This window comes from Rhipicephalus microplus, chromosome X (assembly GCF_043290135.1).
Source record: "Rhipicephalus microplus isolate Deutch F79 chromosome X, USDA_Rmic, whole genome shotgun sequence".
NCBI lineage: Eukaryota > Metazoa > Arthropoda > Arachnida > Ixodida > Ixodidae > Rhipicephalus > Rhipicephalus microplus.
Window position 1 is genome coordinate 242,672,879 of NC_134710.1, and position 17,182 is coordinate 242,690,060.

The 17,182-nt window shown below is 49.6% G+C and overlaps 2 protein-coding genes across 2 annotated transcripts in view; one reads left to right on the top strand and one right to left on the bottom strand.

Moving 5' to 3' along the window:
* The window catches only part of LOC142775200 (sushi, von Willebrand factor type A, EGF and pentraxin domain-containing protein 1-like), a 258,013-nt gene that overhangs the window by 29,791 nt on the left and 211,040 nt on the right, over positions 1-17,182 (top strand). Inside the window, exons 3-4 of the mRNA XM_075876543.1 lie at positions 12,486-12,659; positions 13,437-13,610. Of these exons, the coding sequence (XP_075732658.1) occupies positions 12,486-12,659; positions 13,437-13,610 (348 nt within the window). The remainder of the gene's footprint in view (positions 1-12,485; positions 12,660-13,436; positions 13,611-17,182) is intronic.
* LOC142776969 (uncharacterized) lies at positions 5,663-6,667 on the bottom strand. The gene has a single exon (XM_075881283.1). The coding sequence runs from the start codon at positions 6,665-6,667 to the stop codon at positions 5,663-5,665; it is 1,005 nt and encodes a 334-aa protein (XP_075737398.1).

The window sequence follows — 17,182 nt, forward strand, 5'->3', positions numbered from 1 at the left end:
TGCAGAGAGAGGTGATTTAAAAGTTATAACATGCAACTAACGCTATTCTTTCCGATATCTCTTAGGGTTCCCGCATACGCAGCTTTATGAGTAAAATTCTTTCTTTTGTTTACACAAAAAACTGATATATTAAGGCAAATTAATTTGGTACTGTTTTCTGAATGCAAGATCAGAGGAAGCTTTGGTGTGATAACGTTGACTATGATTTCTTCTTTTTTGCCAAATATTTACGAGTATTTCAATCGTAAAAAACAACTAAGCACCAAAACAAAAACTTGAACTCGAGCGTGGACGTTATGGTGACCCCGCTCCTAACTGCAGCGGACGATCACCGCGGGTTCGCGCTTAGCGAGCCACAGGGCCGCTACTCCGTTTACTCGCGTGTAGCGCACCGCTCCGCGCGCGCTCAACTGATAAGGCGTTTAGCGCAGCGCGGCAAATAGACAGTGTTCTAATGTAACAGTACACAACACTTTATTGCCTCTGGCGGCACCCCGAACAACAGTACAACGTCCGCTTCCGGGACGCGGGTAGCAAAGGCACCCGCACGCGGACGTTCACAATAAGGGGAAAACCGCGAGCACGTCGCAGCTGGCAATGGCGAGCTTTGACACGCCGGTCGGGAAAAGGTCCCTCACGGCTATGCTGCGCACTCTCACGATGGCCACTGGGCCTGGTCGCGAGTGTTAGGGCAAACCTCGTACGCGCTGGGCCTACGGCAAGTGCGGCTCGTTGTGGTACGACCACTTCAAGCACTAGGCACCGCTGTGGGCTTAGCGTACGCTACCGAAGCTAGCACTCAAGTAAACACGCCTGCCGAGGTGCCCAAGGCCACCCCAGGCAGGCTGCAGTCCGGCGATTCCCAAAGGGGACGCGGACGAAGGAAAACACGTGCTTACCCGGCGCCGACCAACGGAGAAGAGAGCGCTCCCTCGGCGCGCGCAGTGGCGTGCGCCGTGCCCGCACGTGGCGCCATCTATCGCCACGTGGTGTTAACAGAGCAGGAAAGCGAAAGGGTGTGGCCGTGTGGCGGAATGCCCGCGAAATGGTCGCAGGCGCGCCTCAGATCCCCACATCCTCCTCTCCTTAATTCACCCTATATACCGGTCTGCAAAGGCAGCCGGTCGTCGCCCATGCATGCAAAGGCGTCATGCAATGGGCAACAGCTAGCCTCAGCCTCGCTCTGCAACTGCTGCTGAAGAAAAAAAATAAACAACACAAGAATACACTTGACAAATACAAGGGCTCCGCGGAAGAGGGGTAACGGGAGTTCATGATGCTCACGCAAGAGCGCGTTCACGGCTCGGAGGGGCAGCGTCACGTAATGTCTGACTTGGGTGATTGCGTGGATGCGAGAGTTCAAGGGGAGGGTCCTGGTTGAGGCCCTCATGCGAGGAACGGGCTCACCTTCGTCTCGTCGATGTTGACGACAGCCCTGAGAGTCCGACGAATGCCGCCTTGGTGGAGGTTCGGATGGACCTCGCTGCGACAGCCGGCCCTTCTGTTGGAATAATGGTCGCCAAATATACTGGCTTCGGCGTCGGTCGAGTCGTGCAGAGCGTCTGCGACAGATGGCCTCGTGCAGGAGCCTCGTGCAGGTCTCCGAACACCTCCAGAGTCCAAAGTGGTGTAGGGGTCGGTGACTTCCTAAGTTGTCGCCACACGCACACACACACACGCACACCTCCGATGGTCGGGTCTCTCCAAACGCGCACCGCAAGGGAAGCGCAGAGTGTCATTTGTCCCTCTCCCCACGCTAAAGCACCAATTCAAATCCCCTCCTCCAGCGAGAAGAAAAAAAAAAGAAAACACTGAAAAACATCAAGTAAACAACAACACTCAAATGACAATCAGCAGCAGTAACTGGGCGGAACAGACTTCTTTGCTAGCACTGGCTGTAAAGAAGTTAGCTAACTGAGACTAGAAAGTAAAACTGAGGGCCTTCGGTTGCGGAAATAAGCCCGCCGTCCGGCGCGAAATCACTAAGGTGACCGCTTCCTCAGATTATACCGGTGCGTGGTCCGAATGCGGTCCGCCGCGCCGGGTGTGCGCCGTTGCTTGCGCGAAGAGCCACTGGGCGCTGGCGCAGGCTCGTCAGACCTCGACGCAAAGGCTTTCAGGTCTGCGATGTGGGCACGGCTGAGTTTTCCCGAAAGCGGGTCTTTCAGCAAGTACGCGAGTGGAGTCCAAGCTTTTTCCACTCGGTACGGACCAAGCCACTTTGGAGCGAGCGAAGTTGAGAAACCCTTGCTCGCGTCGCTAAGAGCGTGGTTGCGCTTCAGGACGAGGTCACCCACCTTAAATGAAAGGTGGCGACGTTTTCGGTCGTACTGGGCCTTTTGCTCGGCCCTGGCCGATGCCAAACTTTGCCTCGCTCTACTGAGAGCTCGACAAAGCCTGTCCCGAAGTGTGGAAGCGTAAGCAGAACAGTCTGCCGGTTCTTCCTCGTCTCCGAGCTGGCATTGCATGACACTGGTCACCGGATTTGCCAACTCCCTTCCGAAATTAAGGAAGGCGGGAGAGAAACCAGTAGAGCGACTCTCGGAGGTTCGGATTGCAAACGCGAGTTCACTCAAATGGTCTGCCCAGTCCCTTTGACTTTCGGCAAAGGCCGCCAACATCGGTTTGAGCGTACGATTGGTTCGCTCCGTCAAATTGGACTGGGGATGGTAGGGCGAAGTGGTGCAGTGATCTATTCCTAGGGAACGGCACGTATTACCAAACAACCGAGCGGTGAAATACGACGCATTGTCCGTGATCAATCTTTTCGGAAAGCCGAACCGACAAAACACTTCCTGTAGCCTCTCTAGCACCGCTCGCGCTGTCACTTTCCGCAGCGGAAACAGCTCCACCCATTTGGAAAAATGATCAACAACTACCATCAGATGTATGAACCCCTGCTTACTCCTGGGGAACGGCCCCATTAGGTCGCAGGTGGCTACTTGCCACGGACGCTCACTGACAATCGGTTTCATCAAGCCGGGCGGCTTGCCACCCCTTGATTTCACCGTTTGACAGACGTGGCAGGAACGGCAATAGCGAAAAATGTCACGCTTCATGCCAAGCCAAGTCACAACCTTGCTCAGTTTCGCAAAAACTTTGGAGCCACTCAGGTGACCGGCAATGGGCTCGTCGTGAGAGGCTCGCAACAGTGCGCCTCTCAGACTTTTGGGCACAACCACCTTAAACGGGTCCACTGACTCCTCATCGGTGGCTATGTATTTCAGCAGGAGTCCATCATGGTCCAGCAAGTATGTATCCGCGGGGGACCCAGCGACACACGCCGGTTCCCGTCCCCCTGCGCCCGCCGCACTACCAGCAGCGTCTCGGCGCTCCGTCTCCCTGAGACCGTCGCTCAACTCGCGACAAAACGGATCATCTTGCTGGGCCTTCAGTAACTCTTGTCTGCTGAAAGCGATTCCCATTCTCCCAAAGGGGAGCTTGGTATCGTTCCCACTCAGGACTGCAGCCATCGCCTCCGCTCGCATTGGCGTCACGGGTTCGCTTCCCTTTCGCTCCCCCTCTCGCCCGCTTCGCGGCGCGCTGCTTGCCTGGCCCGTGGAAAGGGTTTGCTCGTCGCCGCACTCACCCTTTTCTCCACTCGGCGGCTCCGCCGCCGTTTCGCCCGCGCCGCTTGCTTGCGCAAAGGCACCGCTAGCGGTTGTCGCACCGGGATCCAAGCTCCTGGTCGACACTGGGGCACGAGATAGCGCGTCAGCTACCACGTTAGTGCTCCCCTTCCGATACTGCACTGAAAAGTCATAATGCTGTATTAGGAGAGCCCAGCGCGCAAGCCTGCCTGCAGGCTCACGGAGCCGCATCAGCCAGCTAAGCGCGCTGTGATCTGTTTGCACCACAAACTTCGTCCCATCCAGGTAGACATCAAACTTCCGCAGTGCAAACACGATGGCGAGACACTCCCTCTCGGTCACGGAATAATTCCTTTCCGCGGGTATCAACGAGCGGCTGGCAAAGGCCAGCGGCTGCAACACACCATCGTATTTCTGTAGGAGAACTGCTCCTAATCCCAGATCGCTTGCGTCAGTCTGGACAACAAACGGTCTGGTCAGGTCGGGGAGCTTGAGCTGCGCTGTCTCCGCAATGGCGCTAGACAGACGGCAAAACGCCTCTTGCTGCTCAGGTCCCCATCGCCACTCAGCTGACTTACCCAGGAGCTTGGTCAAGGGCACCTGCACTCGGGCACAGGACGGAATGAACGACCGGTAAAAATTGGCCATTCCGAGAAAGCGGCGCAGGCCGCGTACGTCCTTGGGCGCGGGGAAATCGAGGATTGCTCGAAGTTTCTCCCGATCTGGCTCAATGGAGCCTTCGCCCAGCGTGAAGCCAAGTAACTGAACTCGGATTTGCGCTAGTTGGGCCTTTGCGGGATTTAACGTCATCCCGGCGGCTCTCACCCTCCCGAGCACATCGGCAATGTGGGCCAAGTGCTCTTCGAAGGTTCGTGAATAAATCACGATGTCGTCGAGGTAGCACATGCAGTAAGACCACTTTGCTTCCCCGAGGACGCGGTCCATGAGTCTCTGAAAAGTCGCAGGAGCATTGCAAAGACCAAAGGGCATACGAGTAAACTCGAACAACCCTCTGTGGGACGTGAACGCAGTTTTACACTGGTCACGGTTACCCATCCGGACCTGTAGGTAACCTTTGGAGGCATCTAATGTGGTAAAATACCGCGCAGTGCCGAGGTTTCCTACGATGGAGCTAATCGTGGGGAGCGGATAGGCATCCTTACGAGTCACTCCGTTGAGACAACGATAGTCTACGCACAGGCGATGACTGCCATCTTTCTTAGGCACCAACACAATTGGAGACGCCCAGGCGCTAGACGAACGGCGAACAATGCCAGCTGAAAGCATCTCGTCCAGCAAGCCGTCAATTACCTGCCTCTTGGCCTGGCTGACGGGCCTGGGGTTACACTTCAAAGGAAGCGCGTCGCCAGTTTCGATCGAATGGCTCACCAAATCGGTACAGCCGGGTTGATCGGTGAAGAGCTCATCGTATTCGCGCAACAGTGCCGACAAACGAGCCTTCTGTGTATCATTCAATTGAATCGCACAGGCGATCAAAGGATGCGGAGCCTCTTCGTGTCGTGCCGCTCGATCCCGATGGGGATTTTGAGCCGACGAGTGCATAGCGCAGGGGCCTGCCCCCGAAGTTTGCACGTGACACGGTTTCGACGCTTCAACTGCACAGGCAACAGAAAGCGCCGGAGGGCTGATGAACGGCTTTAGCTCGGAAAAAAGTCCGTCGCGATAGCCTCCATTCGTAATGTCCACTACGATACCGGTTTTTAGGAGAAAGTCCCGACCGAGAATCACAGGAACACTGAGCCCTGGAAGATGAACGAAACGCGCGCGTCTCATTCGGCCTCCCCATCTGACAGTCAACCTCGCGGCGCCCGCCGACTGGGCCACGCCTTTCGCGAGGGTGAATGTCGTTCGGCTGTCCCGCAAGCGCACCGAGCGCTTCTGCAAGTGGGACAACACCTGTTCGCCAAACAACGAAGCGCTTGCGCCCGTGTCCAGCAACGCCGAGAATTTGCGACCGACAATGGTGACCGAAATAAACGGCGCGTGCGCACCAGAAAGACTGTTTGCCCGATACACAGAGGGGAGAAGCAAGGGTTCGGCCGCTCGTGCCTTCACGAACGGCCCGCGCTCCCGTTTCCCTGCCTCACAGGAGGCACAAACGCGGAGCACTCCCTCGCTATGTGCCCTCGTTGACGGCAGCGGAAACAGCGCACTCCATCGCGGTCCCTTTCCCGCGACGGAGCAGCTGCGAGCTGCCGGGGTGGGTTCGCCGCGTGATCAAAAGAACCACTCTGACGACCGTTACCACCGGTGATGCGCTGGGGCGGATTTCGTCCCTGCTCGCGCGCGTCGAGTTGCGATGCAGCACCGGCTGCCCGCCTCCCGTACGTGTAGGGATCTAAAGCGCGATCGCTTATCTCCCACGCGCGCCCAGCTGTAGGGGTAGCCGCAAAGGCAGCTCCGGCGGGCTGTTGCCGCTGAGAAAGGGTCATGGCCCCTCCCCACGCGCAGCGCGGTTCGAGGGCCTCGCTGGCTGGCGGTGGCGGGTGATAGGAACGCGCGGCGAGAATGTCGCCTTGGATGCGCTTTGCCTCGGCGGCCAATTGCTCCAAATCACGGAAGCGACTGCCGCGCAGGTACGCCGAAAAAGTCGGGTGTGCCTGCCTAATCACCCGTTCGACGCGCTCCTCGTTCGAGGCTCTGGGCTCAGCGATAGAAAAAAGGTCTTCCATCGCGCGTACGTACTCCTGAAGCGACTCATCAGGAGCTTGTGTGCGGAGCTCGAGCTCGCGCCGCATCCTACTCTCGTAGTCAGCGGGTAAGAATTCGCGCAGGAAGGCCGCGCGGAACTCATCGAGGGTTGCTGCTCGGTGGCCGGAAAGCCTATGCCACCTGGCCGCCGTGTCAGTCAGTGCTGCCGGAACGACGCGTCCGAGCACTTCCTCGTCGTCTAGACCCATGGCTCTCTGATAACGTGCGAGGGAGTCCAGGTAATCTCTTGCACTTTGGAGATCACCATACCCGCTGTAGGTCGGAACGGCCAACATGACAGCGGGATGAGGGCGTTTCGGGATGGCCGAAAGCGTTTGGACTGCCCCCGTGAGTGCCTGAATCATTTGGGCGGCATTTTGCAGCAGCGTCTGTGCGCCCGCTTCAAAGGAAGCTGTCGGTGCATTAGCGGCGCGGGCGAGCGATGGGGAACTGTCTCCGAGCTCGATAAGCGGCGCGGTTTCAAAATGGATACCGGCCGTCGCGACTCTGGGGAGCGCCTGTTTTTCACAGCTGACTCTTGGGGCAGCTTCATGTGAAAATGCTAGGCCGCTTGCGGCTAGCGGTGCAGGCGCGTGCTCGAAATGAGCTTGGCTGCTAGGTTGCGTAGCAGCCAGCGGGCAAAATTCGGCAACGGCTGAGGCCGCGGTGCCGATCTGCGCCCCGGAAGCTCCACTGAGAGCCGTTTCGGAGCGCTGTGACATACAACTGCCATGCATTCCATAGGGAGCAGTGGTAGTCCAATTTGCCCTTGTGCACTGTTCGGGTTGGGCTATGGCCCCGGACCCAAAACACGCTACCTCTCCAGTGGGAGCTGATACGTAGCGCCTCGTGTCATCCCGACTGGGGCTTGTGAAAAGTGAGGGTGCGCGATTGTGATGCTCAAGGGGGGCACTGGCCCTGTTCTCGAGCAATGCGGTATCTGCTAAAAGCGTCAGCGGACAGAACTCACGCGGAGCAGACATAACGCGGGTAAACGCGGCGAGCCTGATTCGCAAAGGCGGGCTGACTCGGCTAAGACTAATCAAAGGCTTAATGAGCCTTTGATACCGCGTTGGGCGCCAGTATGGTGACCCCGCTCCTAACTGCAGCGGACGATCACCGCGGGTTCGCGCTTAGCGAGCCACAGGGCCGCTACTCCGTTTACTCGCGTGTAGCGCACCGCTCCGCGCGCGCTCAACTGATAAGGCGTTTAGCGCAGCGCGGCAAATAGACAGTGTTCTAATGTAACAGTACACAACACTTTATTGCCTCTGGCGGCACCCCGAACAACAGTACAACGTCCGCTTCCGGGACGCGGGTAGCAAAGGCACCCGCACGCGGACGTTCACAATAAGGGGAAAACCGCGAGCACGTCGCAGCTGGCAATGGCGAGCTTTGACACGCCGGTCGGGAAAAGGTCCCTCACGGCTATGCTGCGCACTCTCACGATGGCCACTGGGCCTGGTCGCGAGTGTTAGGGCAAACCTCGTACGCGCTGGGCCTACGGCAAGTGCGGCTCGTTGTGGTACGACCACTTCAAGCACTAGGCACCGCTGTGGGCTTAGCGTACGCTACCGAAGCTAGCACTCAAGTAAACACGCCTGCCGAGGTGCCCAAGGCCACCCCAGGCAGGCTGCAGTCCGGCGATTCCCAAAGGGGACGCGGACGAAGGAAAACACGTGCTTACCCGGCGCCGACCAACGGAGAAGAGAGCGCTCCCTCGGCGCGCGCAGTGGCGCGCGCCGTGCCCGCACGTGGCGCCATCTATCGCCACGTGGTGTTAACAGAGCAGGAAAGCGAAAGGGTGTGGCCGTGTGGCGGAATGCCCGCGAAATGGTCGCAGGCGCGCCTCAGATCCCCACAACGTGTGGCAGATGTTGTTTTTTTTACACAAAAAGCATTACCGACACCATTATCACGTGTTGTTGTTGTTTTTTTCACAAAACTTTTCGCCGGTCATGTGTAATCGGTCCTCAACCTTATGCCAAGAAGACCTTAATTTACAACTCTTTTCATCTGAAGTCAATATATTTACGTCAAATGCAAGAAGCCATGGTTTTCACGGCTCAAGTGAAGTTCTGATCTGTCGTCGAGCAACCAACATAATTTAAGACGATTGGTAATGCATGCGATTAATATTGAATAGGTATACGACATCACCAATTACGTATATAAATAATTTTCAGCAACCCGCAGCTAAACATTAGCTCCTGGTTGGCACAGATTGCCCATATATGTAAGTGCTGATGTGCAAGTGCTATGTGGGCACTTTTCGTGCGAAATTATTAAAAAAGCTACATATTTTTTTTCCTTTAATGATGGTGCATAAATTTTAGAAATTTCATAGCGTGGTAAACGAACCAATCTCTTTGTACGGTACTGTACGAAGAACTTTATTTCAAGTATTTCGATAAGTACCGCTCCTTAGCACAATGCCACCCACGTGGGAATATTTCAGTCATTAGAGAAATTAAGCCCTAATCTGTTTCGAAGCGAAAATTCTGAAGTGAGAACTTTCTTACTTTGGTCTTGCCATGCCGTTTTCCTGTTCACAGGAGCGTAAATTAATGTTTGCCAGAGTGGAAAGTTTGAGAAAAGATCTCCCATGCACAGAAAGGGAAGGTTGGATGCTATATTTTAGGCCACAGTGAGATGCCTTGATGATCCTAATGAGCTGATGTTGGGTAGAAATCACTGGCTTTCATACATGCTCACGGAGTCACCAGAAAACGACAGCATCACAATGACATTTAATGCCAGAAAAAACAGATATGCTTAATATAAGACAAAGCTTCGCTACAGGCCAATATGCATTTTAACGCGAGAGCATTAAAGAGATCGTTTCGCAGAAACTCTGGCGTTGGCATAGTTGACTGTTACTAAAAAAATCATCATCTTCTGCGTGACCAAAAATTAAAAAAATTCTTCGGGTCAGAGTGACGATAGAACTCAGGTCATTCGCATGGCAAGCGAATGCTCTAGCACACATCCAAGCATCTGCACGAGGTTTTAGTGAAAATAACTTCCTCAGTTTTGAAATTCAGTGAGAGCAACTTGCATGCTTTACAAACGCACGTGCCCTGTATACATGCTTCGCAACACAGCATGAAATATTGCCGCAATAATGCGTGGTATAAGCGTACATTGCCATCGGGCGTGCGAACGTGTGAGTATCATAATGACTTTATGGTTGAAAGACGGTCACCCACTACATAACGCACACACATTACTGCACCTATTTCCTTAAGGCCATGTAGTGGGTGCATAGCAGCTTCGAAAAGATTTCGTGCAATAAGTGTTTGAAGTGCGTATTAGAGACAAGGCATCGCTGTCACGGTCAACTCTTAAAAGAGAAGCTTAAGGGCCCCGAAATTCTTTTGTAGTTTTTACTTCCCTTCTTTGACGAGCTCGCTCAGTTAATCGGCCGTCCTAAGTAAGTCGCGCATAATTTTGATCGGGCAGTGCCGGTGAGCTCGCCTTTATTATGCCAGTTAAAGAATAAGTATTTGAAAAAAAAACGACTTTGTATACTGGTCGCAATATTGGCACATACGCATCTCCAAAGCAAACAGACATCTTCATTAACTAGGTCACAACAGTAATAGAATGATTAAGCATGTTATACTTCTCTCTATTCACACCTCCGATTTCGGCACCTGAGTATGTAAATATTGTATGACATTGTATTACCAGCCGTTAGAACAAACTACGGCAAGTTCGCAACCCTGTTTACAATCTCAGCAATTTGGAATTCATTGGCCTTCAAATTAAAATCATCGCACAACATTCATATTTCCCCCTCGCGTACAGAAAAACACTTTCTTCGGGAATCTATGCACTTAGCTGATATGTGTAATTAACTGTTATTTGCTTTTAACAGTTCTGTGTTAGTTTTGTATTAACATTTGCGTATGTACAACTTGCGCAACTGATGTAAAACTAGTTGCATTTGTCAAATACAGTTGTTTATTCTTGCTTCGTTTTAGTCTTATTCCCTACTATTGATTATTTTGATGTATAATTCATCAGCAGTATTACCATCATGTTATCTAAAGGGTGTATTGTTATTGTTAGTTAAGCTTGTTAATCATTGCTCACAAGTTCGCACCGTTATTTTTTTTATAATTACCCTATTCATGTCGCCATAGGAGGTCCCTAAGTCAGTTTCCCTGAAGCTTTGGGACCTCCTCTTGTTTACTATTCCTACCACGTAACTGAACTGAAATATATAATAAACTTCACTTGACTTGACATTAGCTTTTCTGGTGGTTACGTAAAACATTTAGAGAAATTGCGCGTAGTGTCAAGCAAACACGAAACTGCATGCATAGAGTTTAGTTTCAAACCATCCCCACAAAAAATTCATTTTACAAAGGCTTCGCTCCAAGTGAATAGACTCGATCGACGTTCTACTCTTGGACACGGAAATCTAACTGTACAAATAATGAGAATGGCAACGGCAAAATACTTTGTTAATAAGCTTTTAGCTCGTATTCGCTATACGAAAGCCTTGTTTTTGCGACTGCCAACAATTCTAGTGCACAGCGACAATCCCATTGCAAATTTACAATACGCTCAACAATTTACACGAGCCCCGCCGCGGTGGTCTAGTGGCTAAGGTACTCGGCTGCTGACCCGCAGGTCGCGGGGTCAAATCATGGCTGTGGCAGCTGCATTTCCGATGAAAACGGAAATGTTGTAGGCCCGTGTGCTCAGATTTGGGTGCACTTTAAAGAACCCCAGGTGGTCGAAATTTTCGGAGCCTTCCACTTCGGCGGCTGTCATAATCATATGGTGGTTTTGGGGCGTTAAACCCCATATATCAATCAAATCAAAGCAGTTTATACGACTGACCTCTGTGTGAATTCTATGCCATCGATAATACACATTGTCGCAGAAGGAGCCCTTTAAGCGCTACTGCAATTTTTGTGACTAACTAGACTCTATGAATGACGGTATTAAAAACATCTTTCCTGTGCTGTACTCTCTCTCTCTCTCTTTCTTTTCTTTGCGTGTGTGCATAATAATAATAATAATAATAATAATAATAATAATAATAATAATAATAATAATAATAATAATAATATAGTAATAATAATAGTTATTATTATTATTATTATTATTATTATTATTATTATTATTATTATTATTATTATTATTATTATTATTATTATTATTATTATTATTATTATTATTATTATTATTATTATTATTCAAAGCATATACAAACTAATTGTAGAAATAAGGGCACAAAGGAAGGGAAACACTAGAGGGTAATTAATTCAGCGACCATATTGTTGCCTACAGTTAAAAAATAAAGGAAGGCTACGAATAAACAATCATGTCAGAGAAAAACTCTTATCAGAGAAAAAGATTTTTAGTAGCCCCATTACAAAAGCTAGGAATACAAGTAAATCTACCAGTAATTTTATCACTTGGCGGAACTTCATTTGGTACCTGCCACAGGGATGTATGCTACACTGTGTTTGATTACATCAATGCAACTAAAAGATTACCGTGCTAGTGAACCCCAATCTTTTCAGATTTTTAGTTTATAATTCGTAGTTATGTGTATCAAAAACAAGAGATGGTTTGACCGCTTGCTCAGCAAATATTTTTGTTTTTTTTTTGTAGTATTATTTTTGAACTACTTTTTCAGATTGGCTTCATTTTCATTTTAGTTTCATTTAAGTATCCTGCCACCCGGTTCTTGGCCCATCCCCCTGTGTGGGTGAGCGCCATCCAAAAGAGGTCATCGTCATCATCATCATCATCATGTAAGACTGCAGGGTGTCACGTAATCAAAAGCGTACAGGCACCTCTGTGAATTCTGATAGAAGCGTGTGAGCAGGCAAGCTTTCAGGACCTTGCGCATGTCACTTATGGTGAAGGCGGATGTTCGTTGCTACGAGATGAACAGGATGATCGTTCATGTATAACACATTATGCAAGCGCGCACGTAGCGTACATAACGCTGTTAGGAAAACGACTGTCGGACAATTTCGTTACAAAGAAAGGCAGCCGGTCACCGTCGCGGACACAAGCTAGGACACGTGTTTTCTCATAGCATGCTAAATACACACGTTGCCACCAGAGAAGGAGGACGCTGTCGCATTGCCATGGAGTGCATTCGACGGCGCTTTCATGCACGCTTTGACGATGACCCCCTTTTCCTGCTTGCAGCGAAGAGCTGCGGCCCTCCAGGAGAGGTTGAGCACGGCCGTCGCATGGGTGCCATGACGCGCTTCACCAGCTCGGTCAAGTACGAGTGTCACGAGGGGTACGAGCTGTTTGGCCGGGCGCACCGCTACTGCCAGTCCTCCGGCCAGTGGAGCGGCACACTGCCCGAGTGCAGGCGTACGTATTCACTGAAACTCATGGACGAAATGCTCTACGCACTGACGTCACGATTGCACGTAGCTCGTACGCCTGCTAACTCTTTCGGAATACCTTTTCATGTGAGCTCTGCCTGCGAATTCCAGCAACTATAGACTACAATCTTCATCACGCAGTACATCTGGATTTTTAGTTGTGCAGCATTACGTACGAAAGTTAGGCTGTAGGATGTAATATGGGGGTCCTCGTTGTGACGGCGAAGTGAACTTTCAAGCGTGAGGTAACTGAAGCAAATTCATTTTTGTCTTCCACATGCAGCGTGTGTATTGCCAAACAATAATAAAAAAACACCTCTGAACGGTGGTTCACGTGAACACTGTGTCTAGTAGGGCACCTCAGCACCCTGTACATTAGGAGAGGTTCAGTTGTGCCAACTAGTAAGCTGGATCACATATGTGCTTTGTTTTTCTTCTATGGAGCCGTAATTAGGAGAAATGTTTTTTTTTTTTGGCTCATCGCTGCTCTCTTTGCAGCCGAATTTATTTTTCAATAAAAGCTGTTTTGGTTTTACCTTATGATGTAGCTGAAACATAAATACACGATTATTGACCAATAAAAAGAAGGTAGTTTAACGACCGTATTAAAAAAAAGATTCTATGAAATTCGAGGCGCAAGTAATACCATAAGCGCAGATGGGACCACAAATTTTGGTCGCATTTGCTTATTGGGACTTGTTCGTGCAGGAGCAATAAGATAACAAAAACTAACCATGGAACCTGACATTTTTTTCGTGCGCAGCGGTGCAGTGTGACAAGCCCGAAGACCCCCTGAACGGTCGGGCCATCTTCGACCAGCTACTGTTCAACTCGGTGGTGCGCTACGAGTGCCACCATGGATTTCGCCTGAAGGGGCCTTCCACGGCACGCTGTAACTCTCAGCGGCAATGGGAGGGCGCACCTACACACTGTGTTGGTGAGTACCTCACCGCAGCTCGTCTTAGAGGCTAAGCAGCTATGTAAGTAAACACTGAGTTCAAGGTAGTAAGGAACTGGAGAGAAGGAGGGTAATGCGACTTTGCGCGTGTATTCATAATGGTGCTTATTAGAAAAGTGTATACATGCAGCCAAAACGAATCTGGAGCTGTCCACTGAAACAGACCGTTGGTAGAAAAATGACTTGGTCTCCCGTAAACAACAGTATGCATAAATGCGACCATGAAATGGCTACGTGCAAAGAAGATTGGTGGGGGATCATACTAGCCACAACCGTAAAATATGTATAATTCACGTCCGCAATAACACGCCATACGCTACATCACACCACACAACGCCATACTGCACGGTAGTTCTAATAGGTGTCCTTGTTTCCTTTCACTGTGGTGTACAAATCTAGAGGCGTACCTAGAATATGCGGCCACGTCTTGATGCAGTTTTGAAAACCGAAATAAATCAGTTTTTTGGGCTGAACCACAATGAAAGTCGTGTCTCGGCCAATCCCTATCTGCGCCGCGTCAGACGCGCGTGCACCGCATGCAGCATGGTGTCATCTTTTGATGGAGGCGGCTAATCACGTGCCGCGAAACTTACGAACCACGGATGTTAAAAAGAGCACCGATAAATTGTGCGGCTCCCTGTACTTACCTTTGGAACATATCGAAAATCTTAAATATAGTTCTTGTGTACTAAACATTACTAGAAATTATGCGCAGTCATCAAGAAGATCTCGGAATCAATATGTTTTGTAACTTGTTGGGCACTGACTAGCGCATATAATGCTGTCCTGCAGAAAGGTTCGAGGCCAAAGACCATACTTCTTTAGCATTTGACTGGTTTCCCTGACGTCTGAGTGCTCGGATGACGGCTCCGGCTTTTGGTTCAAGGTCACTTTATGTTCACCAACAACAGGAGCTAAGAGCATATTATGTTTCAAACCTTGAAATGAAACTTTGAAAAGTGGGGGTGAAGGCCAGTTGGAGATTCGTGGTTAGGAATGGCGACCTCGAAGCCACAATTGACGCAGAAAGGCACAAGAAGAAGCGGTGCAGAAACGCAGAGACAACAACCACTTCGTGTTGTCTCTTTCTGTGACCTTTTTTTGGGGATTAACACCAGCGACCCGTGAGGAGAACCGTTCAGTTCTACACGATAGTGCATGTTATGGCTAGTTCACTGCTTAGATAAACTTAAAAAAATTCTCACAGTAACGAGCAACCACTATGACTCACTTTCTTTTGCCTGTGTGAGTGTACTTTAGGCAAACTCTCCTTATTTGGGAAACAAAGAAAAACAAAGCAAGGAAAAGAGAGAAAGAAAGAAAGAAAGAAAGAAAGAAAGAAAGAAAGAAAGAAAGAAAGAAAGAAAGAAAGAAAGAAAGAAAGAAAGAAAGAAAGAAAGAAAGAAAGAAAGAAAGAAAGAAAGAAAGATATCACCTATAGTTGTATTCGAAGACTTATGCCTTCAGTACAAGCTTTAAGGAAAGCTAAGTGCGAAGAAACCAATGTGAGCCTACTGAAAAATCTAACAACTTCTCTAGTCGTTTAAAAAACGATAGTTTACTGGCCTGTGGAGAAACGTACAACAGCCCTCGTTTGAAAATGGAGGTGAGGAGAAAAAGAGCACCCTACAAATCCGTTCCTCAATATTGAGACTATAGTTTAATTTACGCTCCCAAGGTAATGTGCGGACGCCTGCACACTTTGTTCGAGAAGTGCGGAGATTGCACAACGCTTCCGACATCCTCATTATCGGTCCTCCTCTCCGCTAGCCTCCATTCAAACTAACAGACTGCGTGCGCAGCCGAGACCGCTAATGCCCGCCTGTTGCCTAACGCTATATTCAGCTGACACACCGTGGTATATCCATGTACAATAATTTTTGCGCTTCTTTTTTTGTGATTCCCGTTTTGCCTCTCTCCGACGTACCTTCTAGACACTGATTTTTGCGTTAGGTTCGCCATTAGTCCACTTTATTTTTCTTTCTCCTTCTCTTGTTTTCATTACATTCTTTCTCTTCTTCGGCGCCTGAGGGCCGTAAAAGAGGAGGAGCAATAATAACCTGTTTGCCCAAATCCAGCAGATTTCGCGCTTCGTTAGCACCACACTCTTGGTGGTGCGACCGCGCGCACCGTTTGACTTTCTGCCAGCCGTCGAACCTTTTTGCGGCCTGGAAAGCTTTTTATCGTTCCTCGTTTACTATCCATGTCCCTATTTGTCTCTCTTTGTTTCTCTCCCTATCTTCTTTTTTCTCTTCAATTTTTAGCGTCTTCAAATACCCATTTCCTTGATTATTTTTGACTCAATTCAGTCTTCGTTAAGTGCGTAATGAAGTTTAATTATGATAATGTTTCAACAGTATCCCTCTCCTATATCGGTGGAGAAAGAAGAGTACATTGGGATGACAAAAGCGAGGAAACGTAAGGAAGAGGTTCTGTTTTCCGTAATGACCTTTTCTTTTCTCTCTATTTTTTTCGGATGCCAACATCGTCGCTGCTGCTGCCCAGTATATCCGCAGCCCGCGGCTCTAGTATGGGGTGCAGAAATAGTGTTCCTCCCCTTCCGAATCCGGTGGTCATTGCAGCGTGGCGACACCAGCCGGAAGTGCACATAAACGAGAGAGTCTTTAAGACAAAGACACCATGGTCGACGACTTCAACAAATAAAGGGAACGTTAAACTTCTTATTGTCCCTTTCCTTAAGGCTGGTCGTGAGCTTAAGTCGTCCTTCGCGCTGAGTAAGCCTCTTTCTCTTTGCCCTCGTCTTTTTCTTTTTTTTTTCTTGCCTGTGGTTTTTGCAGTCGCCGTGAATATTGGCTCAGGCGCAGTGTTCTTGCTTAAGTTCCTCGTCCGCTCTGTTTCAGTTTATTTCTTCGCTCACATTGTCCCCATTTTGTCCCACTCCCGGTAGCGGAGGAAGCTAATAGTATGCAATTACAGGACAATTCTTATAGACATAAGCCTTCCCAAATTGCACGGTCGTTACTATGTATAGGGGCTTTGTATACGTTACCCACTCTGTTTGGATGTCCAGCGTGTTTTGCTCATCTTGCGACTGACGCTCACATTCACGGACGTGACCGGGAAGTTTCACAAAATGCGCAAAACTAGAAGTAGTCAATATGCAAAACTAAAGAATTGCATGGAAATCTTTCAAAACACACTCAATCTCATTCCACTTTCGCGTGGCTCGATTAACTTTCCGTGTACTTTAAATCGAATGCATGTTGCTCCAGTGTGGCGCCTAAAACAAAATAGTTTTATCAATAACCGTAGCGCCTGGTACTATAAAAACTATTTATTTAGGGCGAATTTGTGCCCGTAAACTCAAAAATAAATCGTCAGCCAAAATTTCCCTTGCTCGTTGTCTCCAGCTTCATCGGCCTTTTCTCCTTCACCTAGAGTCTCGTGCCGGTCCCGTGGCGTAGCATCGTGGCGCGTGCAAGACGGCGTTCCATGGCACGGCTTTCTTTCTACTTGTGTAGCGGCTTTTACAAACCCGAATTGTTGCACGCGTCTTCTGCGAATGTCGAACTGCGGCAATATGCTTGAAA